The sequence below is a fragment of the Leucoraja erinacea genome, chromosome 1, assembly GCF_028641065.1.
Source record: "Leucoraja erinacea ecotype New England chromosome 1, Leri_hhj_1, whole genome shotgun sequence".
In the NCBI taxonomy this organism is placed as follows: domain Eukaryota; kingdom Metazoa; phylum Chordata; class Chondrichthyes; order Rajiformes; family Rajidae; genus Leucoraja; species Leucoraja erinaceus.
The window spans coordinates 159,402,734-159,430,002 of NC_073377.1; the positions used below are offsets into that span (position 1 = coordinate 159,402,734).

The window sequence follows — 27,269 nt, forward strand, 5'->3', positions numbered from 1 at the left end:
TGTCATGACTAGGTAGTAATCAAAGGTATATCTAAGTGAGACATGAATGAATTGATTAGAAATATCTATATTTACCAGGAGAAACACACTGCGCTGGAATTGAGATGTGCGGCGTGAATGGCTAATGATTTGACGCTGCTGAATCTGAAGACCATTACTTGCCAGCTGGATGAGGTGGTATTCCTCAGGATTAATCTTTGTCGAAACAGTGAAGGAGGCCGGAGACAGATAGATCAGGGCAGGAAGAAACCAATAAAGTGACATTAAACCACAAGCTCCAGGCTATTCATGTGGGGTGGGGACTTGGTGAGCAGAAGTGTGCTATTTTGGGGTTCAACAATGTTGAAGTAAATTAGAGTAGGTAGATTGGACAAAATTAGATGTAGAAGCAAATCACTGATTCACCTGGAAAATGGCTTTAGGCGCCTAAATATACAGAGGGAGGAAATAAAAGTGCATGTTCTGCAACTTCTGCAATGGCATGAAACAATATCATGATAAGCGGAGAGGGTTTGGGTGGAGATGCAAGTGTGAAACAGTGCCTTCAGGAATGAATAATCATGGTACCATTGATTATCAGAGGGGACTGTGTGGAGAGGGTGGCGGATTTCCGCTTCCTGGGAATCCATATTGAGGAGGACCTGACGTGGAGCGTGAACACCTCTGCGCTGCTGAAAAAGGTCCAGCAGAGACTGCACTTCCTGAGGGTGCTCAGGAAGAATAACATCACTCAGAGACTGCTGCTGTCCTTTTATCGGTGCTCCATTGAGAGCATACTAACATACTGTGTATGCGTGTGGTATACCAGCTGCACAGCGGCTCAGAGAAAAGCGCTCCAGAGGGCCATTGACAACGCCCAGAGGATTGTCGGCTGCCCTCTCCTTACCTTGGAGGACTTACACAGTTCCCGCTGCATCAAAAAATCCCAGAGTATCATAAAGGACATTTTCCCACCCCGGACACTCCCTGTTTGAACTGTTGCCGTCAGGCAGACGGTACAGATCTACAAGGACAAGGACGAACAGACTAAAAAACAGTTTTTACCCCACTGCTATAAAAGCACTAAATGTAGCCGCCAAGGAACGCAGGGGCGATACATACTAAGGGACTGTGGTACACTGTGAAATCGACAGAAGGATGGAGGGTTGGGTGTTTATGCGTGCTATTTTCGTGATATTTATTTTAGTTGTTTATCTTTTAATATTTTATCTTGTATGTATCGTTAGCTTTTAGAAATGTTTGAATGGTGCACTGACTGGCTGACATTTTTAAATTTCGTTGTACATGGTTCATGTTACAATGACAATAAAGAAACTGTTCTATTCTATTCTATTCTGAATACTGGGAGGGGAAGAAAGATGTGAAAAGGGAAGATGGGCTTGCAATGAGATAAGAACTGTTAGACGCACGCATGTAGAACATGGAAGAAGAAAACATGTAGCTGCTGGACAAAGCTTACATAAATTTGCATTAGTGCTAGTAATCTTGTAGGGAAATCCATTCATGGCCACTGAAATATCCCAAAACTGCAGAATTGAGTTATTCAACAGTACAGGTGCACAACCTTTTATCCGAAGTTCCAAATAACGAAAAGCTCCGAATAGCGGACATTTTTTCGGTCCTTGAAGAAAGGTCCTTGAAGACGTTCACCGAGGGCGGCCCGCAGAGGTGACAGCGGAACCTCTGGTCGGTCCTCGAAGAAAGGGGAACTAAATCCCCATTCATAAAAGAGAAGGTGAGGGTATATTGCGCGGGAGGGTTAATAATTGACAGCATGCTGCTGCCTGCCCGCTGAGTTAAAAAGTTCCCATGGTAGACACGATACACAGTGTATCGTGAGTCTTGCGTGGGAACTTTTTAAACTCAGCGGGCAGGCAGCAGCAGATTGTCGCTCCCTTCAGTTTCACCCCACCTACACCTCTCTGCTTCCCGGCCATGTGTGTGACCCCTTCCCTCCCCTCTCCAGCTCCCCGCCCATTGCACCGGCGCGAGGGCTTTGCACTGTCTTCACGTCGGCGATGCCAGCATACAATGCCAGTCACCGGAGACGTCAGGACCAAAGGGACACCGACCCCCAGGCCCACTGCAAGCACGGAGATCCCAGAGACCCACAGCCAGCAGCAGCCCAGCTCCATTCCAACTCCAGAGGAACACGCTCCCCGTAGGGACCGAAGCTGATGGTGTGCAAGGTACGTCTTGGTCTTGGGGTTGCGGATGAGGCGGCGCAGCTCGGGCTGTGACGTCTCCGGCCACCCCCCCTGTACAGGAGCTGAGACTGGGAACTGTGGGGTTGTTTGCAGTTGCAGAGGGATGGGGCAAGGGCGGTACAGTTCCCAGTCTCAGCTCCAGTCCAGGGGGGTGGACGGAGACGTCAGGACCAACGGGACACCGACTGCAAGCACGGAGATCCCAGAGACTCACAGACAGCAGCAACTCTAGCCCAGCCCCGCTCCAACTCCAGAGGAACCCGGGTTGCGGATGAGGGGGCGCAGCTCGGGCTGTGGGCGAACTGCCATTTGTCGCTGTAGCGGCGCATTGGGGAGCGGGTTCCTGTTGGTCCTGACGTCTCCGGCCACCCCCCTGGACAGGAGCTGAGAGACGTCAGGACCACCAGAAGCCGCTCCCCGATGGGCCGCTACGGCAACGTGGCAGTTCGCCCACAGCCCGACCTGCGCCCCCTCATCGGGACACCGACCCCCAGGCCCACTGCAAGCACGGAGATCCCAGATCAGCAACTCCAGCCCAGCCCCGCTCCAACTCCAGAGGAACACGCAGAAGCTGATGGTGTGCAAGGTACGTCTTGTTCTTGGGGTGGCGCAGCTCGGGCTGTGGGCGAACTGCCACTTGTCACCATAGCGGCCCATCGGGGAGCAGATTCCTCTGGAGTTGGAGGGACAGGGAGACACAGCGGCTTTTGAGAATGGTGGGCAATCACTTCCAAAGTTCTGCCCACACAGTCAGTACACCTCTCCTACACTTGTCTCCCGCACTAAGATCATCTCGCAGAGAATGATCCCAGCCTAACCCTCCCTATTCTCTCCTATTCTGCAAGAAAAAACTACATTGAAGACTCAAACTCGCGATCGAGTAACTGCCGGGATCTAGGCGCAAACGCGCGATCTTGCCTTTATGAGCCGAGCACTCTACCACTGAGCCAGCTGTTAAAATCTACGCTAAAAATCTTCCATTCCGAAAGCCGAAAAAATTCTGAATTACGAAAAGTGTCTGGTCCCAAGGCTTTCGGATAAAAGGTTGTGCACCTGTATTTTGAATGAAATAGCAGTGTGCTCATCAACTAAAAATACTGATTTCTTTGTGAATTTCTTCATGTTAAATTATAGATAAATATCTCATCTAATGTGCAACCAGTTCTTTTTACATGGAGAAAATATCCATTTGCCAGATCTGGTAGGAATGTTGTACATCATTGTTATTACTTTACTAAGATTTCAAGAAAGGAGAGCATTTATCACAAATTTTTACAAGTCATATTGTCTTTTCTTCTTAACAGTAAAGTCGTGACCTAACATTAAACTTCTGTTCTGTGTCATATCAAAAAACAAATTTAAACAAGAACCCATAGTGATCGGTTATTTCAGGAAGTTTTTCAAAACATTTGCTCTTCTGTTTCATTTCAATCTGTCTAAGTTTTAATATTGTCAGCACAAACTATGCATACCATCTGGCACTTGGTGTTAGTTTTGAAATTTATATCCTGTTCTTTCTTTCCAAACAGCAAATGTTCTAAAAAGATTTCACACCTTATACAACATATTATATTCAACAATTAAAGATTCCTGGGATGTCAGGACTTTCATATGAAGAATGACTGGATAGACTCGGCTTGTACTCGCTAGAATTTAGAAGATTGAGGGGGGATCTTATAGAAACGTGCAAAATTCTTAAGGGGTTGGACAGGCTAGACGCAGGAAGATTGTTCCCGATGTTGGGGAAGTCCAGGACAAGGGGTCACAGTTTAAGGATAAAGGGGAAATCCTTTAGGACCAAGGTGAGAAAAACATTTTTCACACAGAGTGGTGGATCGCTGGAACTCTCTGCCACAGAAGGTAGTTGAGGCCAGTTCATTGGCTATATTTAAGAGGGAGTTAGATGTGGCCCTTGTGGCTAAAGAGATCAGGGGGTATGGAGAGAAGGCAGGTACAGGATACTGAGTTGGATGGTCAGCCATGATCATATTGAATGGCGGTGCAGGCTCGAAGGGCCGAATGGCCTACTCCTGCACCTATTTTCTATGTTTCTATGTTTCTATAGCAGTCAGGGGATATGGTGAGAAGGAAGGAACGGGTACTGAATGTGGATGATCAGCCATGATCACAGTGAATGTCGGTGCTGGCTCGAGGGGCCCAATGGCCTACTCCTGCACCGATTGTCTATAGCTTATTGTTTACCTGAGCAAGTTTACCAGCAATATCCAATTTTCCTGCCCCCTCACAAAATAGTAATCTCAGATTTTTGGTGGAAAGACCAGCAGTTTCAAAGGAAATGTCCAGTATTTTCCCACACAAGTCCAGAGTTCTGCGGATGTGTACATTAACACTAACGTCCTGTGGCTGTTTCTAACTGCAATCTGACTTTGAACTGAAGCCGACCAGCAGCAAAGTTGCAGCACATGGGCAACATTAATGCTGGGGATAGACAAAAATGCTGGAGAAACTCAGCGGGTGAGGCAGCATCTATGGAGCGAAGGGAATAGGCAACGTTTCGGGTCGAAACCGTTCTTCAGACTGAAGAAAAGTCTCCACACGAAACTTTGCCTATTTCCTTCACTCCATAGATGCTGCCTCACCCGCTGAGTTTCTCTAGCATTTTTGTCTACCTTCGATTTTCCAGCATCTGCAGTTCTTTCTTAAACATTAATGCTGGGGAATTCACCCAAGTTATATCTGTCATTTTAGACCTTATGGGGGCAGGGACAGGGATAACATTCTCATAGTCTTGCCAGCAGAGATGTGCCATATTTAAATTAATTAAACTACTTTCTTTATTTAAATAGTTATTTTAAATGTCTATAATGATTACAATTTTATTATTACAATGTATATAATTATTACAATTTTTAGTTTCTTAAAAATGTTAATAATGCGAATATTTTGTAGGTATAAAATATCTTTGAATGTGTCTGAAAATAAGAACGTTTCAAATCTGTATTTTGATAGCGTTTACAGGGGCATGGTTTAATGTCCTGTCAAATAAATCCCCCACCCACCCCCCCCCCAATATTTCTGGATCTCCACCTTGTGTTGGAAATTACTCCCAGAGACTGTGGTACCAGGCCATGCAGCACCATTGAGAAGAGAACTGGATTTGTGCATTGTTGGCCTTGGGTGATCCATCTAGGTAGCTATACCTTGTTTTCATAGGCCAGCAGTAAGTGCTTGTAGCTTTCTGCTGCGTGGAAAATCAGCCCATTACTTCATTAACAGACACTCAACATTCAAACCTTTCTATTGGTGTTATTAAAGCACATGCTGACAGATGTGGGAGCCCATGGAGGGTCCTGTTCACAATTTTGCTTCTGGTTACTATCTCTTCTCAAATAGCTAAGTAAAGTATCATAGTGCTCGCTGAAAATAAATATGGCGGTAAGAACAGGGGCCTGATGCACTTCGTAATTAAACTAGTGCCCCCTTATGTATTGAACTACAAAACCGTGTGAAATTAAAAGACAATAGCACTGCACATGGAAGTGCAGGGAATAGAGGGATATGGATCATGTACAGGCAAATGAGATCAGTTTAACTTGGCATCAAGTTCAGCGCAAACATTGTGAGCCAAAAGCCTTGTTCCTACTGTTCTACGTTCTAAGTACTGGCACTGAAATTGGAGATATGTGACAAAAGATGAGAAGCATTGCTAGAATTGAAAGCACGAAGAAATGGAAATATTATAATTACACAAACTACCTCCTGTCTACTAGTAAATACCATGAATTACTATTTTATTAGTAAATTATTTTTTTATAATCTGCAGTTATAATATTGTAGGATTATTATTGTTCTGTATAAAAATTGCCATTCTTCCACATATTATATTTGTGTATTATTTTCTATTAAAAAAAACAGCTTTGTCAAAACAACAACCCTGTACTCTGTACCCCCATCAGACTTTCAAATAAACTGCATTCGGTATTCTTTTATGTGCTTGTCACAAAAAGGTCAAACAATTTATTGACCATCATTGGGTGCTCTATGTCAATGTTGAAGGAAATATGAGGTAAGGTTATGGCTACTGTTGAGGAGTTCATTGATAATGACATACCTGCCTTCACCAACCATTATCCATAGTACAAACTACTTAGGGATAACTGAAAAATCAATATCCTGCGAGTGCTGGCTCCTGCCTTTATCCTGTTTGATTGTCAGCTGCTGTCTGGGGTCCAATCTGACAAGAAAGAGGCTGTGACTACATGATGCCTTCAAAATATCCAACAATATGGAACAATTCATCAGAACAGTAAATGTTGTTTCCATTCCCTCCTTATCAATTTGCCTTGGGTGAAGACTGCCTGCATAGTGCATGCTCTCCATTTGAGAATGAATACATACAAACTAAACATACGACTGCCCTCAGCTGTAAACCAGGAAATCCAATGACAGTTTAAACAAAACAGAAAGTTGTAACTGTCATAATCTGCATTACACTTTCACGCCAACAAGGGTCTTATCAGTCAGGGCAAGCCCTGGAACACATAGCTCAAGCATCCCTGAATCAACCAGTCATAAATTTTCATGCAAAGTGTGATAAAACACACAACATGGTAATGAATTTTCAGGTCCCTTGCATAACACACTACACTTGGTAACATTAAACGAGGGCAAGGAACCACAAAAGAGCTCAGAATTCTTTTAATAGGCTGAAAAGGCACAGGCTGTGACAACACATGGTAACTTGTGGAAGTTACATGGTTGAAATGCATCAGAAAAAATAGCTAAAGGGGGAAATTAAAAGTAATCCAAACATGAATAGCAGAAGATAACAGAAATGTAAAGCAGAAAGGTTTTAATAAGTATAGGTGACGTGAACTAGCATTTTATAAATATCAGTATTTACTTTAGAAATAGACCAAAATGCTGAAATCAAATTCATTAAATAATGGTCTTATTATCAAAAGAGGACTTTCTATGTTTTATCACTACGTCCTTAAATAAAGCTTTAAGGCAAGAGAACTACATTCAGAACAATTAAGTTCAGACCTGGAAACCAGCAGTTTTAACTTTGCATCTTTATGGAACATTGCCAGACGGATAGTGCAGTGTTTTTATTTACCATTCTGAATGACTCTCAGGAACCAAGCTTAGAAAGTCTACAATTAGCAGCACTTAGCTGGACCAGCAGTTTCATCAGCTTGCATTCCCAGAAATCAGCATCCAAAAGAGAAAGAAAACTAATAATATATGAAGCTGATGGGATCTGTAGCGGTTCTCAACTGAAAGGTTCATCCACAAGATTAGAAAGGCAAAATGATGAGTCTCGAGAGTCTGGAAAATAACAGTGTTTGTCTTAAACTTACCGTACCACAAAGTACTCCCCCTTCCTTCAACAGCTAAATTGATCATCTGAGCTCAAGCAGTGGATGGAACGCAACTTTTCATTGTTGTAAAGATTCATTAAACAATACAAGTTTTACCACAGTTTACTGTAATAAAGCACTCCATGAAAAGTGTGGGGTAAAAAGTAACTGGAATTGATAGAGACTTAAAAAAAAAAATTTTGATCGAATTTTTGCAGTTACAACTTAATGATGAGCTATGCTTCTGTTTAAATGCATGTCCCTTTGTGTGCACATCTGATAGTCAAAGGAATGGCTGTGGACAGTGTCCAGCCAGCAGCCAGATCACTCTGAAGCAGCCACAGCCATGGATCAAAGATTTTACATAATCTCCAGAACAACATAAAACCCACCTACCCAGGCGCCCACTGAGCTGACGGGGAGGTGAGTATAAAACAAAAAAACTTTTAAAGGCTACGGATAGTAAGGAAAACAAAAAAGGGAAAGATCTAAAAAATATATACAAAAGCACTGGTAAACTCTGGAACCCTATAGCCAAGATATAAAGCAACCAACATAAAAACATATCTTGGAAATGGCATCATAAAAAATATTACATAACTTCAGCTGCTAAAGATGTTTTCTCAGGAAAATGTTTTAATGATTCATAAAAACAAACTATTAGCACTGAACTAAACACAAGACTAAATGATTCAAATCAGCCGCCCTCTGCACAATAAAAACATGCTAATGAGGCGTTACATTTGCTAATAGATACTTTTAAAATACATTTTTCTCAAAAGATTTCAAACAAATTAGTAATAGCAATCAATGGCTCCGGAAGAGAATCAAATCTAATTTATGTAGAGATTCTCCATACAACAATAAAATGGTTTAAATTTGTGAATTTAAAATGATTACATATAAAGGTTCTCATCCTAAACCTGAAATCAATTATGTGCCAATGACTAACCTCTAACCTATATTTGCAAGTCTATGTATATTTCGAACACCTCCTTATAAAAATCAAAAACACAAAGACCTCCAACTTAATGTATGAACAAAAGTAATCATATACCCGCACTGCTGCAAATTTGCCATTCATGAGAAAACTAATCTGATGGTAAATTGCTTCTTTTCAACAAAATTACTCATTTATTACACTGATATATAAATATTTTATCCAACATGCAAGTACAACTGAAGTGGTGAATTAGATTGTTAGCAACCCAAAGCATCAGACATATAGAGCGTTGCGAATACAACCCACGTTTGCATTAAAAAATGAGTAACTCTGACAATTCCTTGTGCTATTACAGTCAGAAGCCAGTACATTTGCAGGAACTTCTGGCTGAAAAGTGGGTGTTGTACAGAATAGCTCAGCCTGCAATATTGTGACGGATAAGTAGGACTTAAGAGGCAGAACATGGGCAGCATCAGGTTAGATAAAATCACGTTTATATCGGGTGAAAAGGCAGACATTGAAAAAAACCCAACATAGATGAATCAACTAAAGACTTCCCGCAAAAGCACAACTCAGCCCTGTCAACCCATGAAATGCTATATTTAAGAGGGAGTTAGATGTGGCCCTTGTGGCTAAAGGGGTTAGGGAGTATGGAGAGAAGGCAGGTACAGGATAATGAGTTGGATGATCAGCCATGATCATATTGAATGGCGGTGCAGGCTCGAAGGGCCGGATGGCCTACTCCTGCACCTATTTTCTATGTTTCTATGAAATCAATGGCAGAAATTGTTTCTCCCACTTACACACCCAATCTCCATTTTCTTTGATTCCCATAATGCTAATTATCTATTAGTTTCAGTGAACAATTGAGCATCCAGAGACCTCATGATAGAGGATTTCAAAAGTTCTCAAACTCTTCATGGAAGAAATGTCTCATGATTTTATGATATGCCCCAATTTTTAACTCTCCAGACTGAAGAAACAGCCTCTTAGCATTTATCTTGTGAAGGCCTTGTATAATCTTTTATTTTGAATGATGCTATCTCTAATTCTCCTGAATTTAGTACTAGCTCTCCTTTTAATTCAACCTTCTAGTCCAAGGCATTAATCCAGTAAATGTATATTTTGCAGCCAAGTGCATCTTTGTTAAGGAAAATAAATTAAAACTTCATATGGTACTCCAGAGATACAAAAGGTTGGAGTAACTCAATGGGTCAGGCAGCATCTCTGGAGAAAAGGAATAGGTGATGTTTCGGATCAAGACGCTTCTTAGACAGGAGTGCTGCACAGCTCTCCTCCTTGCTCCTAAAATTCAAAACCCTGGTAAAAACGATTAACGTACTTTTTACATTACTAATTGCTTGCTGTACCTGCTTATTAATTTTGCTTGGTACACAAAAATGCTGGAGAAACTCAGCGGGTGCAGCAGCATCTATGGAGCGAAGGAGATAGGTAACGTTTCGGGCCGAAACCCTTTTGCTTTATGTTTCAGCATTCCCAGATACAAACATAGATGTAAATGCTTTGCTGGATTATGCTGTGAAGAGGAGAATAGATGGTAGTGATGAAGGTGCAATGTCATCAAACTACATCCCAGGTCTTATATGACATCAAGACTATGACAACTTTGCCACAGTTTAATTTGGTTGCCAGAATGGGGGATTTTGAATTGAATTGAGTCAGTGGTGTCCAAAGCCAATGTAAAATGAGTTGTTGACAAAGGAGAAAGTAATGTTTTAATCCAAAAATAAATAATTCCTCAATAGTTTCTCCACATACTATTATACTATAAATGACACAGACATAGTTCACAAAGATACTTGAGCTCAGATCCACAAGATTTACATGAAAACAGTTATGTTAGCAGTGTTCAGATGTCTAAATGCCGCAACATACCCTAAGAGCATGCATGTTAAAACTGTACCTTAAATTAAAAACTCCCTAAGCATTTAAAATCAAAATTAAAAGGTATTTTCTTTCCCAGATCTAATGCCTAAGAAAAATATTTTACAATAATGTAATTCTGCAAATAAATCATTATTATACATTTAAAATTGACATTTTTGCATTTTAAAAGTCTAAGATATTAAATGAAATTTACAATGAAAAGTGATATTACTAGTTGGCTAAGTCCCCTGCTGTGAAAACAAGTGGTTTTCCCACAGCTTCTTGTCTAGCCTTCATATAGTGAGAAGTCAGTTTACACAGAGTTGATTTGCGATGTTAGCAAATGGAAATTAAAAGCTTAGCCATGCACAACTGCAAACTTAAATGTATCAATTATATAGCATAGTTGTATATTCCCGCAACCAGTATCGATATTGCAACAAGTTTTATTTGTATTTTGCCCATTATTCCTATCGAAATGAAACAGATAATTAAAAAATGACTATGGCATCAGCTCCATGAGTTGTACCCATGCTTCTCAGTCAAAAAGGCAGAGGTATGAACCCCACTTCAGAGAACTTAGATAAAAAATATAACCTGCAGTGCGGAGGGAAAATTACACTGATCAGAGATGCTATATTTCAGATGGGTCATAAAGTTGGGGCCTCTTTGGCATTTGAAATAGATCGTCTGGCGGTCTTTTGAAAATGAGCAGTTATCCTTTATGCTCTGGACACTATTAATCATGAATTCAAAATGTAGATTATCTGGCCATTATCACATTGTCGTTTGAGAAAAGGTTGTTATGCACAGATTGGCAGCTACACTTTATTCCAATAATAATATTTCAAGAAATATATCAATTGCAAAACAATTTAGGACTTCTTAATACCTATTTTATATTAATTAAATTAATAATTGGGCACAAATTTTGCAACAAATGATGGTATATGGTATCGTTTATTGCCACTTCTGGTTTGATTTAAAAAAACGTTTTATTTGAAAAACGTAGGAATGTTTTTCAATGCTCAGAATTTCTGCCTTCGGCAAAAGCACAACATGCAATATACATGTTCCCATTCTTAAACTTTGTTTCAGAGATCAAAAAAATGCCAAATGTCCACCATAATTGAAGTGTGCTGGCTATCTCAGCGTATTGTGATGTGGAACAATAAATTTCTATCAATGTTATTGTTAGCACTGTACAAAAAGTGTTTTATACTTGTCTGTCTACCATAGCAGAGGAAAAACTATATTCAAATTATACATTTTAGTTAATGTTTCAAACATAACATGTTACATTATAAGAAATGTGGTCATATGTTAACCTAATTTTGCATGAATCTTTAAGAACCTTAAAAATGCTTTGTGTTTATTAAAATGTACTTAGTAACCTAACGTTCAGTAGATTTACTTTATCACAATCTAAATACGCAGTAATTTTTAAACACAAAACTAAGTTCATATGACTGAATAAAATATAAAGCATCACAACTTTTAACTAATCCAAATGTACTATATTTACGAAAATTATGAATTTGATACTTCACGTGAAATTAATTGTTTTACATTTTTAGTAATCATACTTTTTCGTGTTGAGGTGCTTGGTGAACTCACTGTGGTGGATGTTAATTTGTGTTTATTGTGTGTTGTTATTATTACATGTATGGCTGCAGGCAACAACATTTCGTTCGGACCGAAAGGTCTGAATGATAAATAAAGAATTCAATTCAATTCAATTTTAACGTAACTACTGCTGATGTAAACTGGTGCATGAATCAAGTAATTGTGCAAAGATACCATCTTTATGTCAACACGAAAAAGTATGATTGACCTTCAGATAATGCACCCACAGTTGCTAAAGATGTAGTGGGTATGCTACAGTACCTATAAAGTATTAGATTAGAAAATAATTTATTTTGAAGAATAGATTCAAAGGATGCACGCAGATTGCAATAGTATTCACACAAAGGGACCAGCGCTATTTAAAAGTGCTGCTCATCCCTGCTATAATACACACCATAACACATTATAATACATTTCAAAATCTATAAAAGCAGGAAAGACAAAAAGTTCAGAAATGCAACAGCACATCTGCAAGAAGCTTCTAAGCAGGACTACAGAAGCTAATCAGTTAACTTTTGAAGATCAACTTCACCCAAGGAACATAAATGCAGTTTGACAGACAATCATCCATGCTTCTGGTTTACTATTATTCAAAGATATGTAAAAATGGACAAATGTGCATTTAAGCAAATAAACTGGAGTAAGAATTGCAAGTTATAGCAATCAAAAACTGCCGACAAAAAAATAATTAGGATTGTCCAGAATTCAATAATCATTTATTTGTTTTGCCTGGGTCCCTAACATTGAAATGTCTGCAAATCAAAACGGGTTTAAGGTGACAATATAGTCTAAATCAGTTCACCCCTTTAAAAAACACCCCATAGTATTTAATAGCACCCTTTCCTTCTTTTGGAAGCTCAAACGTAATTGCAATAAAGATCATTCTATTTCCATGCCGACTTTAAACTAGGGTTTAGTCATGTTATCCTTTATTTAAAATAATTGCTAATGAAACAAATAAAGATATATGTAAGTACAGTATTCAAGTGTCCTTATCTGGATGGTTAAAAACAACTAAATGTATCAGGATTCTTACGGTAGAATCGTGCCAGTTAAAATGGTATCAATAGGTTAAAATATCGTAGCAATGCCTGTTCAGCCTAAGTAAATGGAGTGTATGTGTGTGTATGGGACGAGAGTGTATGTGTGCGTGGGTGTTGGGTGGGAGTTTAATGGGACGGTTGCTTTGTTTACATGTTAGCTTCATCTCACGCTCCTCTGGATTTCTAAGCATTTAAAGGTGCTGTTCGTCCCTGTTATAATACACACCATAACACAGTGTAAGCTAAACAAACACATTGTCGAACAACTGGAGAGAAAGTCCAGCCGACCATAATGTATTTACTGCCAGGGAGCAGACCTACTCCTCCCCAGGCTTATTAGCTGAAGTATGATGAGAGGTGGTAAAGAGTGAATGCCGTTCAATTCATTGAGGGCTTTCAAGTACCTCTCAAGATGGAGAGCTTGTTTCTGCTTCTGTCTTCCTCACTCATTCTCTGTACACTGAATCCGGTTCTAGCGGCCTGACAATCTCTATTTAATGCACCCTCAAGGAAGTGCTGATGGACTCAAAAACCAACATCACGCTAAAGAGTGGCAAAGCTCTTCAATTACAGCTTCTGATAGGGCCGCCTTTAATTATTCATGCTAAGACCGCTTTCATAGGATTTGTGCCGATGATGATTTCATGGCAATATGGTAACAGTTCAAAGGCGAGCACACCTTTAAATAAAAAGGGGTTCTCGGTGTCGATTCCTTCAAGTATTTAATATTCCTTTCTACTTAACCTTACACCAACATAATACCGTGAATTTGGGACTGCTAAATGAAGTGCATTCAGATGAGCCATTATGTACCGTGAAAATCCGTAATGAAAAGTGCGATTAAGGATGGATACTTTGGTTGAAGAGCCCGTCAATTAATTGCCGCCCCAATGAAAACGATGGACTAAATCGTTTGGATGTGAGTTGCAGAACCAGGAGGAACGCCCAAACATCGCTGCGGAAATAAATTACAGGGACTAAAACTAACCAACCGTCGTAAATAATTCGTAGCAGATTTGCTTTCGTACCCAACATTGTGTACACATTTTAAAGGCTGTAATTTCGCCTTTGAGTTATTATTGAGGACCACCTTTAAAATCGAAAAGCACCCTGTGAATTTGTTCCGCACCCGTCACATACTAGTCTGTTCATTTGAAGCGTGAGCTACACGCTCCGCCGACAGTCGTCAGCTGGCAATATTCAGCCGCGCATCAGGCAGTAACAACGTGGCTGGATAATGGGAGAATCATTTGTATCAGAATACTGATGAAACAAGTCGGTGTAAACGATTTCAGATCCATTTATTGAGCGAAAATAAGCTGGCTGGAAAGTGAAGCCGTCGACCTGTTCCGGGTTAAGGATATACCCGCAGAAAGCCTAGTGTCGTGATCACGAACTGAAAGCACCGTTTTGGAAGGGAACGGGAAAGACCTCTGCTAGATTAGTAAAGTTTGACCTTGGTTGGAACAGCCGCCGCTCTTCGCTCAGTCCAATGCCAGTATTGAATGCTTCAATATACACTGTTGAACCGCAAATATAAGTTCTGCCTTCATTTGATGCATCGCTTATACGCAGACCAGCTCAATATTAGGGTCAAACTAAAAAAAAGGATATTCAAGTTTAATGTCATATGTGCAAGTAAGTACTTCCAAAGATTGTTAATATCCATTTTTCCCCCCGTGCCGGAACATTCACGGGAACAGATGAAAACTGCAAGCCCGTGGATTCATCTGTTTAATTTTGAAGTCTGCAATCGTATACGAAAGGGCATTTCCAATGTACACAATTCCGGATTTATAATGTATTTCATCTTGTTTTCATTTTGTGGCCGCGTTCGTGATATTTGTGTACTTTTAACAATAAATTCAAGGTTTAGCTTTGGTATCGATGCTCCCAAATTACTGCAATTGTATATCATTTTAACATTTCCCTAAAGCTGATGTGCAAAATGAATATAGGTAGGAGAGTGGTCTAGAGGAGTGAGTGAGTGAGTGAGTGAGTGGGGCCCTGCCCGCATTGCAAGATGTGGCAGCCGCGGCCACTTGCCTTTCTCTCCCCCGCTGTGTCCAATCTCCGAGCCCGCACATACTATTCGTCCCCGGGTTGACAGCTCGCCGCCGATTGGGACAAAGTAGCAACACGTGTACGGTGGGTTCAGCCTCCCGGCACCCAGGGCGCATGCCCAGGCCGGCGGGGACCATTCATAAACTAAACTCTTACACACTTCCTGAGCGTGGGGAAAAGTGGCCATAGGAATAAAAACAGTCAAACTCGGGTGCTGGGAGAGAGAGAGAGAGAGAGAGAGGGAGAGAGAGAGAGACAGCGAGAGAGAAAGAGAAATGAATGTTAACAGACACATTTCTCCACTTTTATCGTTTCACAACAACAGCAATCGCATCTGATTTAAACAAGATATTCTGAAGAAACCAGTTACTGATTTCCGAGGACTTGGTTGACATCTGTATTTTGATCTCCCTCACTTTTCTCTCTCCCTCCAACCCATTACATTCAATGCACTTGTTTCAAATTTGCGCCAGTTAAAAACGGAACACCGGTAAGCATTGGATCCATCAACCTATTGCGAGACTCCGGTATATAGCCCGGACCTGAGTCCCAACATGATCGCGGCTCAAGCCAAGCTGGTCTATCAGCTGAACAAGTACTACAACGAGCGCTGCCAGGCTAGGAAAGCCGCGATCGCTAAGACCATTCGAGAGGTGTGCAAAGTGGTCTCCGATGTCCTTAAGGAAGTGGAAGTCCAAGAGCCCCGCTTCATCAGCTCACTTAGCGAGATCGAAACGCGCTTCGAGGGGTTGGAAGTGATCGCTCCAACAGAATTTGAGGTAGTCCTTTACCTGAATCAAATGGGGGTCTTCAACTTCGTGGACGATGGTTCTCTGCCTGGCTGCGCTGTGCTAAAACTGAGCGATGGGCGCAAGAGGAGCATGTCGCTTTGGGTCGAATTTATAACAGCTTCAGGCTATCTGTCAGCCCGGAAGATCCGTTCCAGATTTCAAACCCTGGTCGCACAGGCAGTGGACAAATGCAGTTATCGAGATGTGGTGAAGATGGTGGCGGATACGAGCGAGGTAAAACTAAGAATCAGGGAGCGTTACGTGGTGCAGATCACGCCAGCTTTCAAATGCACGGGCATCTGGCCCAGGAGTGCGGCTCAGTGGCCCATGCCACACATCCCCTGGCCCGGCCCGAATCGGGTGGCCGAAGTTAAGGCTGAAGGCTTCAACCTTCTGTCCAAAGAGTGCTACTCCCTGACGGGAAAGCAGAGCTCAGCCGAGAGCGACGCTTGGGTTTTACAGTTCGGCGAAGCTGAGAACAGGCTACTGATGGGAGGCTGCAGGAAAAAGTGCTTATCCGTTTTGAAGACTTTGCGAGATCGACACCTCGAGTTGCCAGGGCAGCCCCTCAATAACTACCATATGAAGACACTACTGCTCTACGAATGCGAGAAACACCCCCGAGAAACCGACTGGGACGAGTCATGCCTCGGTGACCGCCTCAACGGCATTCTGCTCCAACTCATCTCCTGTCTTCAGTGCCGGAGATGTCCTCATTACTTTCTTCCAAACCTAGATCTTTTCCAAGGAAAACCTCATTCCGCTCTGGAAAGCGCGGCTAAACAGACATGGCGATTGGCGAGAGAAATTCTTACCAACGCAAAAAGCCTCGATAAGCTATAGTAGAACTTGCATTCCCAGCAAACCGATTTTAACAATTATTGCAAGGCACAGAATTGAACTTACTAGATGATTAAAACAAAATACTTTAAAAGAAGCAAAACGGACTTGACGTGAAACAGATTCAAGGTACATTTTAAACTAAATGTGACTGTTTTGTTTAGATGTTGTCAGCCTGTGAGGAACCTTTATTTAAGTCTGCACCGTCTTTTAAAGGCCAAGAAAATTTCAGTTGTGAAATGTATTTTGCGTGCCAACCCCGTGCCCCGAAAAGAAACATGTAATAATGGTAATAAAAGTATTTACCTTACCTGCACTTTTTGTCAGTTAATTCACATCTGAATAGATTTGTTTGGTTATATCATATTTTATCGTGCTTCGGGAATTGCTATTTCGATTACATTTCCCCCACAACATAGGTAGGAAAAAGCTATAAAATGGCTTCGCTCAATCTTAATGTCTTTTTTAACTACAAGAATTTAGGGAATGTTAATTATTTGATCTCCTGCACATTAATTTCAATGTCATTTATATGTAACAGTATAATTAAAGCTGTACATAATAAACCCTTTTTTATTTTTTTATACGTGGCACTGACTTGTTTAGAAATTGTCCCAACCCTTTAAGATATTATTAAAATTGCAGAACCACGGCATTAAGCGACCGAATAGTGGTCAAAGCCACTGCTGCGGATTTACGAAGCATTGGATCGCGACTGCTAAGATCTAAAAACACCTCTCTTTTTTTGTCGCCTGGAGATAGTTATGTAGCATTTAACAAACTTGGGACTGAATTAAGAGTGGAGTCGTCAGTTAGACTGTAACTGGATAATAAGAACACAATTCGGGATCAAGACACCTATCAACGGAGAAGCATTAAATGGCTATTTCGTGTTGGTTTGAAAAGGCCACAGAAACTCCAATGTGGACAAAAAATTAAAGCATCTTAAACAATGGCGTCAGCGAATAACTGCAGTTAACAAGGCCGAATCCTTGTAGTTATGTCTTTACTCTTACAAAAGCAACCTTACATTGTAGATGGTTAAAAGGAAAACTGTACACATTTAGTATAGCACTTAATTTGCCATTACTTTAATGCTTAAGTACCACGACTTCGACGCGATGAGTAATTTGATATTACAAGAAAATGAAAGCGCGGTGAAACAATTCAAATTGTTACAGCCAACTACACGTCCACAGGTGTAGTTATTTTTAAAAAAAATAACATTAGACCACGTTTGGCTGAAGGAATATCCGAATTATAGAAACGTTGGTACAGTATATTAATCGATGGAAATTACAAATAACCATGCTGCAGCCCTTGTCATCCTATATATTGCAATTAATGGTGTAAATACATCGCACCATTTTAAAAAAAGTCATCTAATCGATTCATGGTTTTCTTTTTAAAAAGAGAAAATATGGCTGTCGTTTAATACTACAAAGTCCTGATGATTGAGTTTTACAACAGATTCAGATTGGGGATTGATCGGAGCGGTACTGACTTAACTTCGGACTTCGCTATACTAACATTCTTACATTTGAATGTAAAATTCCAAACTAAAATGTTCAAAGCATTACAAACTGGGGTGGGTCCTAGATTAATTTTCATTCTTTAAATTGTACTGAATTACCGAAAAACATATTTCATCAAAGAATCAGGAAAGGGGTAAACTATCCACATTAAAGAACGTGCTTATTTCTTCGAACCTATTGGAAGCATTGTTATTAAGGCGCCGATAATTCTTGGTCATTCAAAAAAAAACCGAACCATCATTTAGTGCAATTCAGTCATTCAACAGGCTTCAGAACTGGTCCTATCCCAGTTATCGAGCTACTGTCGGTAATTAAAACACCAAACTGGTGTAAATATGAAGCCTGGGGTTATCTGCAAATCTTATCAGGCTTGGATCTGGTAAAAGCTTGTCAGTCTGTTTTGGTTTCTGGTGTTAAGGACAAACAACAGCATTTTTTTTAAATGCCAAAACGTCACGATTAGGAAGGAAAATGAAACCATGCTTGAGAAATGAGCTTCAAGACCACAGAATTAAATATCACAACTCAATTCTTATTTCCTACATCCTAAGAAATTAAGGCATCTTGATCACTATAAAACAAAATTACTATTTCATTATAAATTCCAACGGAGTAGGAAGGGCGTCGTGAACTTAATTTTAGATACTGGCTATATGCAAGTTTGAAGCTTAGCTTACGTTGTTATGTAAATGTCATCTGAAATCCAATTTAGGTATCCGCCAAGAATGTCGAAAAAAATATCAATGACAACCTATCTCTAGAGTTGAGTTAACTTCTCTTTCGGCGATGTGAACATTAAATTTCAGAAGCAAGGTAAACGAATATGTCCCTCAATATATGACCAACTTTACTTTGAACATAGAGTCCTACTTCAAGCTGAACAGAAACGCCAAAGTTCTTGCCAATTCCTAACAAACGTTCGGTTCTAGTTTTCCAAGTTGCGCATGTTCTCTCTCAAACGCCCAAACAAATGTTAAGCATCAATAATGGTCAAAAACGCATGACATTATAAGTTATTTTAAAAAAATATTGGCGATTTATTCGAAAGTGCAATACGCAAAGATTTGGCGATTCGTGTCCACCTCAGCAGTTTACACTTTAGCCCAACGTGTCCAGTTAAAACTCACTGATCTCTGACTGGGGAGTGGCGGTGGATACCGCAACACCCAGGCCAAATATATCAAATGCCATGGCTCCACACCATACCGCGCCCATTCCAAATACCTAAATAACACAAACGATATTAATTTACTTATTCCTGCATTTATTGGCGAACTAACAAACCACCTTTTCGACATTGTATTTGACAGATACCCCAGGTTAGAACAGTATCAAACAAACTGTGACATTGCATAATACATTTCACCATTGTGACAAAATTTCCTCAACCAAAGCGATAAAAGATATATCTTTCAAATCTCAGTGAAAATCGCACGTTAAACAACTCCTACAGCGGCCATCCCCAACCCCACCAAAAAGACAGCTTTAAAGAATCATAAGGCTAAACGTCACCAACAATGGCAATTAATTTAACATCGCAAAACCCCAATTTTTTTTTCCTTGAAAGTCAAATGAAGACGCAAAACGGAACAGCCACCTTAAATGACCAGAATGAAGAACAAGCCAACTATAGTGAAGATGATCCCAATTTGGGAGAATTTTAGATTACATGCAATATTTCTAACTGTTATAGCTCATGCATTTCACAATTTCAAAACTTGATCAAAACTTGGATAAAATGCAGTCTTATTTTTATATTATTGGTGACATTTTAGAAACATAGCTTTCATTATTGTCATTGTCTGTTTCCCCTCCTCCCCCCTCCCTCCACTCCCATGTAATTTTGAGTCAATTAACAGGGATTGCCTTAAATTAGGAATGTGACACTAATAGTTGCTAAGAATTATAAATCGTCTTTTTAGCGAAATATGCCAAGTGCTTTGGTTTGGTTTATTGGGCCCATAAAATTAAAGAGCAATCGTAGGTATTCTAATAATCGAAAAATACACAGATTGCTACATATTAATGGCAGTAACGTTTTTGTTTAAATCTGGATTTACTTGCAATTGGATATAATACGTTTTCATTCCCAATGAATATGTTGGTAAGTAATTTCACATACACAACTTATCGTCGGTAAAAAGGCTCTTTTTTCAAAGTAACTTCTAGCAATTAAACAAGCTGTATTATTGCAGACCGCTGAAACCTTTAAACTCTAAACTTGGTTTTAAAGTCAATTCTTAAAGTCAAGATTGACGAAAGAAATGACGATCTAAACTATAAAAGTTGTACATTGCGCAGACCGAACTGAACTCCGCACCAGGAATCAGAGATATTGAATACACTTTGCATTTTAAAAGGTGCACACACGAGTAAATAAGTATCTATGAAATTATTGCATTACTTTTTCTAAAATAAGCTATCCAGTAGTAAAGTTCATGCTATTTTGCTACATTTTAATGGATGCTCTCTGATGTATCCGAGCCAACGCTGTGCATAAACAGCTGTTCTTGTGTTAAAATCCATTGTATTTAAGAGCTGTCATTTAAACACACCTCCCATATATGTCAAGGCCCTCTTACCTTGGGATCCAATTTTTTATAATTGAGATCTTCGTCGTCCACTTCGAAGTATAACTCGGAGGAGGTGATTGACAACGTTCCCTTAGCGACTACAGCCGGAGCTATGAGCTGGACAGCAGTGGTCAAATTCACAGGTCCTAGAAATAGGTGAACATAGCTTACTAACGTCTATTGGTTCCGTGCAGAACAAGTAAGAAACAAAACTATATCGATATTATTAAAAACATCTACAAACAAATCTGCAAATAAAACAAAGTGCCAGACAATGAGTATATACATTGCGCGATTATGTGTTGGCCACTAAACATGTCGGCTGTTGCGCTGCTGGACTTGTTTCAATTTTTTTCAAATGGAATTTGCTGTAATTATAATCTCTCGGTTTACTTATTTTGATTTAATCCGCCGCAGGATGATCAGTTAAAGGGATTTGCAAAGCTTTACTATTCATTAATACTTCCACAAGGGATGCTAAAACTACGTTACTTGATTCTTTTTTAGTCATAGTTCATATCTGGAACAGCTACTGAAGAAAATCCCATTGTAACACGCACTCCTTTATTTATGTATGCATGGGTGTATGCATGCAAGCATGCAGACATGCATGCAGTGCAGCTTTTATGGGAATTGCCGTTGTTTTGATATACTGGCAATCCACATTTCACAGCTGCTCGATTGGTTTATGCTTGAATGGACTTGGTTGTAACAATCACTAAATACAATGGGATTTCTGGAAGGATTATCATTTCGCAACACGAGCACTGGAGCATTAGCTGTAAACATACAAGACCGATATGTTTTGTCTGATATGCTCCAAATGGCATAACTACGAAAGTTATGTTCAAGAAAAGATGACGGGGAAAGGTAGCTATAATAATGGTTTTGGGTAATGTTTAACCCAATTATGTCACGATTTTATTTTCACGTGGGAAGCAATGTACACGTCCACGGATAGTTGGGACCGACTATTTTTATCCTGTGTTCATTTTTAAGATATATTTTCGGAAACATAACCTATCACTGATCAAGGTGATTGATTTCGAGAAATTGAAAAGGGATAATACAATCTTCCGTCATACTTCAATATGAATTTACTAAATGAAAAAGAGCCCCAGGGTCATTTCTCATTTTTCCAGTGGTGCTGCTTTGAGAAGTGCTACATTTTTACCACCACATTGATTATTTTACGTTTTAAATATATAACTATTATCTATACGCGACATCAGATCTGGTTCACCCGACGAAGTGGTGGAGGTAATCATTCTGTGAGTAATTGCCAAAAAATTTTCAAATTAATTGTCATTTTCATTGATTGCTTAGACCCGAGTAGTCTTTAATCTCTCATCAATCTTAATGTATGCCACCTCGACAATAGCTGGCGATTCTCATGTGAGATTAGAGCAGGATTTGCCCTCTATTCCCAGTCTACAATATACTTGGTTTGCAGATGGTCAGTAGAGAGATACAAAACCGCCTTGATTTCCCCAAGCTCTTTCAAAAGTGGATGGAATCACCATCCCGTGTTCTCTGCCGTCTCTCCGTGCCCTTAATGCATTAACATGTAATACAGGAGAGAAATAACATTTTTCAATCATGGTGAGACATTCAATTACAATGAGAACACAGCAGCCATCTGCAATGATCTGGCAATGCACACAGCCCATGGGCTCCTATAGGAGACCTCAGATAACTTTCAGTTAATTTACACTACAGACTTTATTAGAAAGGATTACTGCTTAATCCTATTCCCAATGTCAAGATTTTATAATTAAACCCTGATCTCTTTACACTTCTGCAGAAATCTGCGCGGTACTGGGAAGGTTGCTACATCGCAAAACAATTTCACACTTGTTACATTAGTTGAAGGAGGAATTGAAAATGTTTAACTATTAAATAGTTATTTATTGCAATACCTAAAGATGAAATTATTTTAAATGAACATATCCAACATGCAGCGAGAAACAATGGATTTTAAACTGACTTGGCCGTTTCTGTTCGTGTTGTTGTGTAAAGGGCCCTAAATATGTTTTTAATAAATCCTTTCCAAAATATATTTTATGCGGACACTATAAATGCGGACACTATACGTTTGATTTCAAGCATTAGTTTTACCATATATCGCAATACTACGGTATTGTTAACCTAGGATGTTTCATCTACACCACACAATGTCTTCCTCACTTTGGTTCAGGACGAGCTGCTGAAAAAAGACCCACCCGTTTCCCGAAAGAGGTCACTTAAGGAATTCTCTACCCCCACGCCGCCTTTTCCAAATCATATCAACATATAATCCTTGTCGTTCGAAACCCTCCTCCCTTGTCTCTCGCGACAGCAGATGCCCGCTTGTGCTCTAGCGCAAATATTCTTTCCAATTCAATGCAGCAATGAATTGTACGAGTTCTCTCTCCATCCCCGCGACTCCAGGGTTAGCAACAATCGTCGCCAATCTCCGCTGAAATGTAGTCAGAAAGGAGGTTTAATCGCAAGGTATCTTGAAGAATATGGTATTTGTACGCGTATTGTAAAACCTGTCGTCCTGTTTTATTCTTGAGAAACTTTCCAATTTGTCCCAAGCAGGCAGCGACCGTATTTGAACTCTCACGCGATCTGACACGAATGCATTTATTTGGGACATTATTTCCCGTATTTGATTGGAGCCAGGTAGGGAAGACGCTAGTCTGCCTGTAGCTGATAAAAACGAAGAATATGCAACAGACGTCAAACACAAAGGAAGTCCCAAAATGAACTACTTGTTTTGATATTGGCTCCCGAAGGCGAACCTCGTGCAGGCATTAGGCGTGTCTCACCTGAATCGTATGGGAGATGACTTGGGACGGCATTTTATGTGACAACTTAAACAAATCTATATTTTAGTATCTACATTATGTGGATTTTTCGCCACATTTCCAACATCAGATTTGACCAAAATTAATTATACTTTGTAATGATGGATTCTCTATACCGACCGAATTCGGTGAACATGATCATGTGGCTATATATGCAATATGTGACGCTGCATCGTTTTTCTTGCTAGAACATTGTTCGGAGGCTGCAACTCGGAGGTCACAAACATAATCGGTTATAAAATTAGAGATAGTAAGAAATAAATTAGTAAATGTCCTTTTGGGCACTTGGAAAGGAATTGTTCAGGTCATGTCATTTCATTCCACACCTTTCAAGTTGACTACAAATGAAGTGCAAGGAGACAAATCAAGCACATGGGGAAATGTGAGTAGTCAAATGCCAATATGAGATGTTGGAGTTTCTGATTCAATTTTGAAGGAAAGGTATATTTTTATTGGCTTCATTAGGATCGCGTCAATTCATCATTGTACCAGCAAAGGTCCCCGCAATGAGCGTGAGAATTTATATCAGGAGCTTTAGTTGAAGCGTTAGGCTGGTGTAAAGAAAGACAAATGATTTTACCCGCCATGTTATCAATCTCCTTCTCTTCCAGTGAAGTGATGGTATCATCGTCTCCCTCCAGCACCATCTCACTCTCGGAGTTCTGGCTGCTCACTGCTGGAGTCCGAATGGACTGCCGGCCTTTAACTAGCGCATCATCTTCAGAACCTGCCAACACACATAGGAGAGAACGGTGAGAAACCAAGCAAGTCGGGCCCAAACAAGATCGCGGTTATGTGTAAAACACACCGTTTGGTTCAATATTTCTTTTCCATCTTTTGCTACCAAATGGTAATTTCACTTTTAAACCACATACGTATTGCTGTTGGAAGTTGCACGTGTTTTATGCGTTTTTCCAGTTAATACTATTTGAGGTAAAATATAAATCGGATCGCATTAGATTTCATTGTGTCCTCATTGTGGTGTTTTCCACCGGACTTATAACGCCTTCATGAAATATCGGATCACAAGTTGTACAGATAAAATCTGGTCACTGTAGAAGAACATTTTTTAAAGAGAACGGTTACAAAACATTTTCTTCAATTAAATCACATTTCTTACACCCTGCGAAGCCTAACGGGCGTTGTTTTAAAATCTACAGGAGAATCAGTCGCACTTCATTAAAACACCAGGGCAAAAGAAAATGAGCAACAATCATTTCATGCACGTAGAAGTAAAACATTTCCTATGTTTTAATATCTTAACTGTAACTATTCTTTCCAGGTAATATTTAATAAGAACGACCAAAATCAAAATATTATAAAGTGTGTTCGTTTCCCAAGCTGCCCTGCATCACGAACTTCACAGAAACTAGTTACCATAAACCAGAGGACCCCTTTCGCAGTTATTTTAAACTCGAATATGTTTTCACCATTTAAAAAAAAAAATTACGTTAATACTCTTTTATTTTCCAATTTCAAAAGAAAAATAATTCAAAAGCGATTTAACGTTACGGAGATAAGGGCGAAATGAATCGTGGAGCAATCCTTCGAAGTTTATTACTCTTTTGGTAAAATCTTAAAGAAATCCTCTGATCAACTTCAGACCGTACTGATTAAAGTGGCACAACTCAGAAAGACATGCCGAATAATGCAAGGTTACTCATTTACGCTTCCATAGTAATGCGCGACATCGATAGTTTTTACGAAATCTTCGATAAACTTCAATGAAACCCTCTCTGAGACAAATGATTTAATGTAGCTCAAAATGCTATCGTAGGTAAAGTTGTAGTCCGCCACGTCTAAAATAGGAAACCTGTTTTCCTGGTTGTAGTACAAAACTCAACGTCTAATTAATACATTAAATACAATAAATATTTATATTTGTATTTGTATATTACATAATTCATTATTGTCATCTACAAAACTGGTTTGAAGGCAAGCTTGAAACTTTCAGTTTTATTAAATGCCAAGTAAAATGTGTTTAAGACGTATTTGGATTGCTCACAAATTCTAACTGAATAATTCATAAACATAAATGAAAATGTTCTGCTAAACATTGACTTTACCATCAATATTACAATGCTAATTACTGACAGAGCTGACTGTGTGCAAGCCTTCTGGCCTTCAAATTCCAACAAGTTCTGAAAATGTGCTAAACAGTTTGCCAGAAAGACTTCAGAAGCTATTTAAGTGTCTGAATTATGTGCCAAATTGGGGGGTTAAATACGTTTTTCAAAAAGAGCTGACATTTTCATAAAATACACTATCATTGTTTGGTTACTTTGCACAAGCACAATATTTCAGAATACATTAGTGCACCTTAATGCATGAATGAAAAGGATAAAACCCCAGGTAACTAGATCACATTTCTCCTTCTCTTTTACCTCATGCCATTCTCATTCTTTGGAACTTATTTTTTACATTTCTAAAAATCCCTGCATGAGTAACTTTCAGGAGGCATTAAAATAATCACACAAATTCACAGCAGATCCCAAAATTATTTAAAAAATAAAATCTGATTTTGATCATCAAAAGGTCTGTTCTCCAATATGAGCTCTTGGTGGAGCAGGGACAGCCCTTACAGCAATACAAGTCTTCAGGACTCAGATGTTTGCCTGTCTTGCACTAGGTAATGCATTATTTTTTAATGCTCAAGCAAATTTACCATTATTATCATTATGAGGTTGCCAAATATTTATTAGAAAAATATAATATGCTGAGCGTAGTTATATAAAATTTTAATATTGCTGGTAAATTTAATCATATGATCTCCAAATTTAAAAAATCACTGGAAATGTCATTAACTATAATTGACCTGGTGCCCAAAAGGTGGGATTTCTCAAATTATGTGAAACCACGTTGCAAGACGAATTGCCTCTAAGGTCAGCTCTTGTGCAACAATGTAAAACAGTTCAGCAGAAGATGCAATACTATGTCCCATTATGATCCAGCTCAAAGTATATTACCTGATACCAATAATACAAATCTATCACACTTCAATTATTCTTTGTGAATAAACAATTTTATTATACACATTGTTTAATATTTCTCTTTATTTCAAATTAGAAAAAAAGAATGTGCTTATTGTTATAATACAATTATGGCTTTAACTGTTTCTGAAATACAACATAAAAATATGAAATCATATTTTGGTTTGGCATAGAGGATTCTACTTTATTCAAATCCATACTGCCACAAACATACAGTTGGACTATGATCTCAGGAAACCAAGCAATTTAATAATTTAACATTCCGCAGTAATATAGTCCCTCGTGGCTAGCTGAATCAGTCATGTTTCAAACTTGTCTTCAAATACAATACTGTTCTTTTTCCATACAGTTTTTTAGCTTTTAAATAAATATCAGAATATAATCTGCTTAATTGACATCTTAAATTGTCTCCACAATTCCATTCAATTGCAATCTTTGCAGTAATAAATGAAGCAATTCATAAAGAAAATATCATCAAATGTCTGCAAAAAAAGCAGATAGGACTAAAATTATAACCTATACAGGCATGAAACCAAGCCGCTCCATTTATGCAGGGAAGACAAACCATCAATTATCTTTGTCAACTATTAATAC

At 39.3% G+C, this 27,269-nt stretch overlaps 2 protein-coding genes and 1 long non-coding RNA gene across 7 annotated transcripts in view; 2 read left to right on the forward strand and 1 right to left on the reverse strand.

The window, feature by feature from the left end:
- lrba (LPS responsive beige-like anchor protein) overlaps positions 1–27,269 on the reverse strand; it is a 661,684-nt gene that overhangs the window by 287,784 nt on the left and 346,631 nt on the right. The window contains exons 38-39 of one of the 2 annotated variants that reach the window (XM_055646656.1): positions 24,266–24,412; positions 20,843–20,979 (exon numbers count right to left, since the gene is read on the reverse strand). In XM_055646656.1, the coding sequence (XP_055502631.1) occupies positions 20,843–20,979; positions 24,266–24,412 (284 nt within the window). Of the gene's footprint in view, positions 1–20,842; positions 20,980–21,325; positions 21,659–24,265; positions 24,413–27,269 lie in introns of those variants that run through there. The other variant, XM_055646666.1, reaches the window with a different exon arrangement.
- mab21l2 (mab-21-like 2) lies at positions 13,834–17,035 on the forward strand. The gene has a single exon (XM_055646678.1). The coding sequence runs from the start codon at positions 15,649–15,651 to the stop codon at positions 16,726–16,728; it is 1,080 nt and encodes a 359-aa protein (XP_055502653.1). The 5' UTR covers positions 13,834–15,648; the 3' UTR covers positions 16,729–17,035.
- LOC129703948 (uncharacterized) overlaps positions 21,711–27,269 on the forward strand; it is a 38,792-nt gene continuing 33,233 nt past the window's right edge. For 3 of the 4 annotated variants that reach the window (XR_008724659.1, XR_008724660.1, XR_008724658.1), the window contains exons 1-2: positions 21,711–23,326; positions 24,297–24,437. This is a non-coding gene — a long non-coding RNA (uncharacterized LOC129703948). Of the gene's footprint in view, positions 23,327–24,296; positions 24,810–27,269 lie in introns of those variants that run through there. The other variant, XR_008724654.1, reaches the window with a different exon arrangement.

What these genes read in the sequence shown, in the direction of transcription:
- mab21l2 (XM_055646678.1), top strand. Translation starts at nt 15,649, where the DNA reads ATGATCGCGGCTCAAGCCAAGCTGGTCTATCAGCTGAACAAGTACTAC.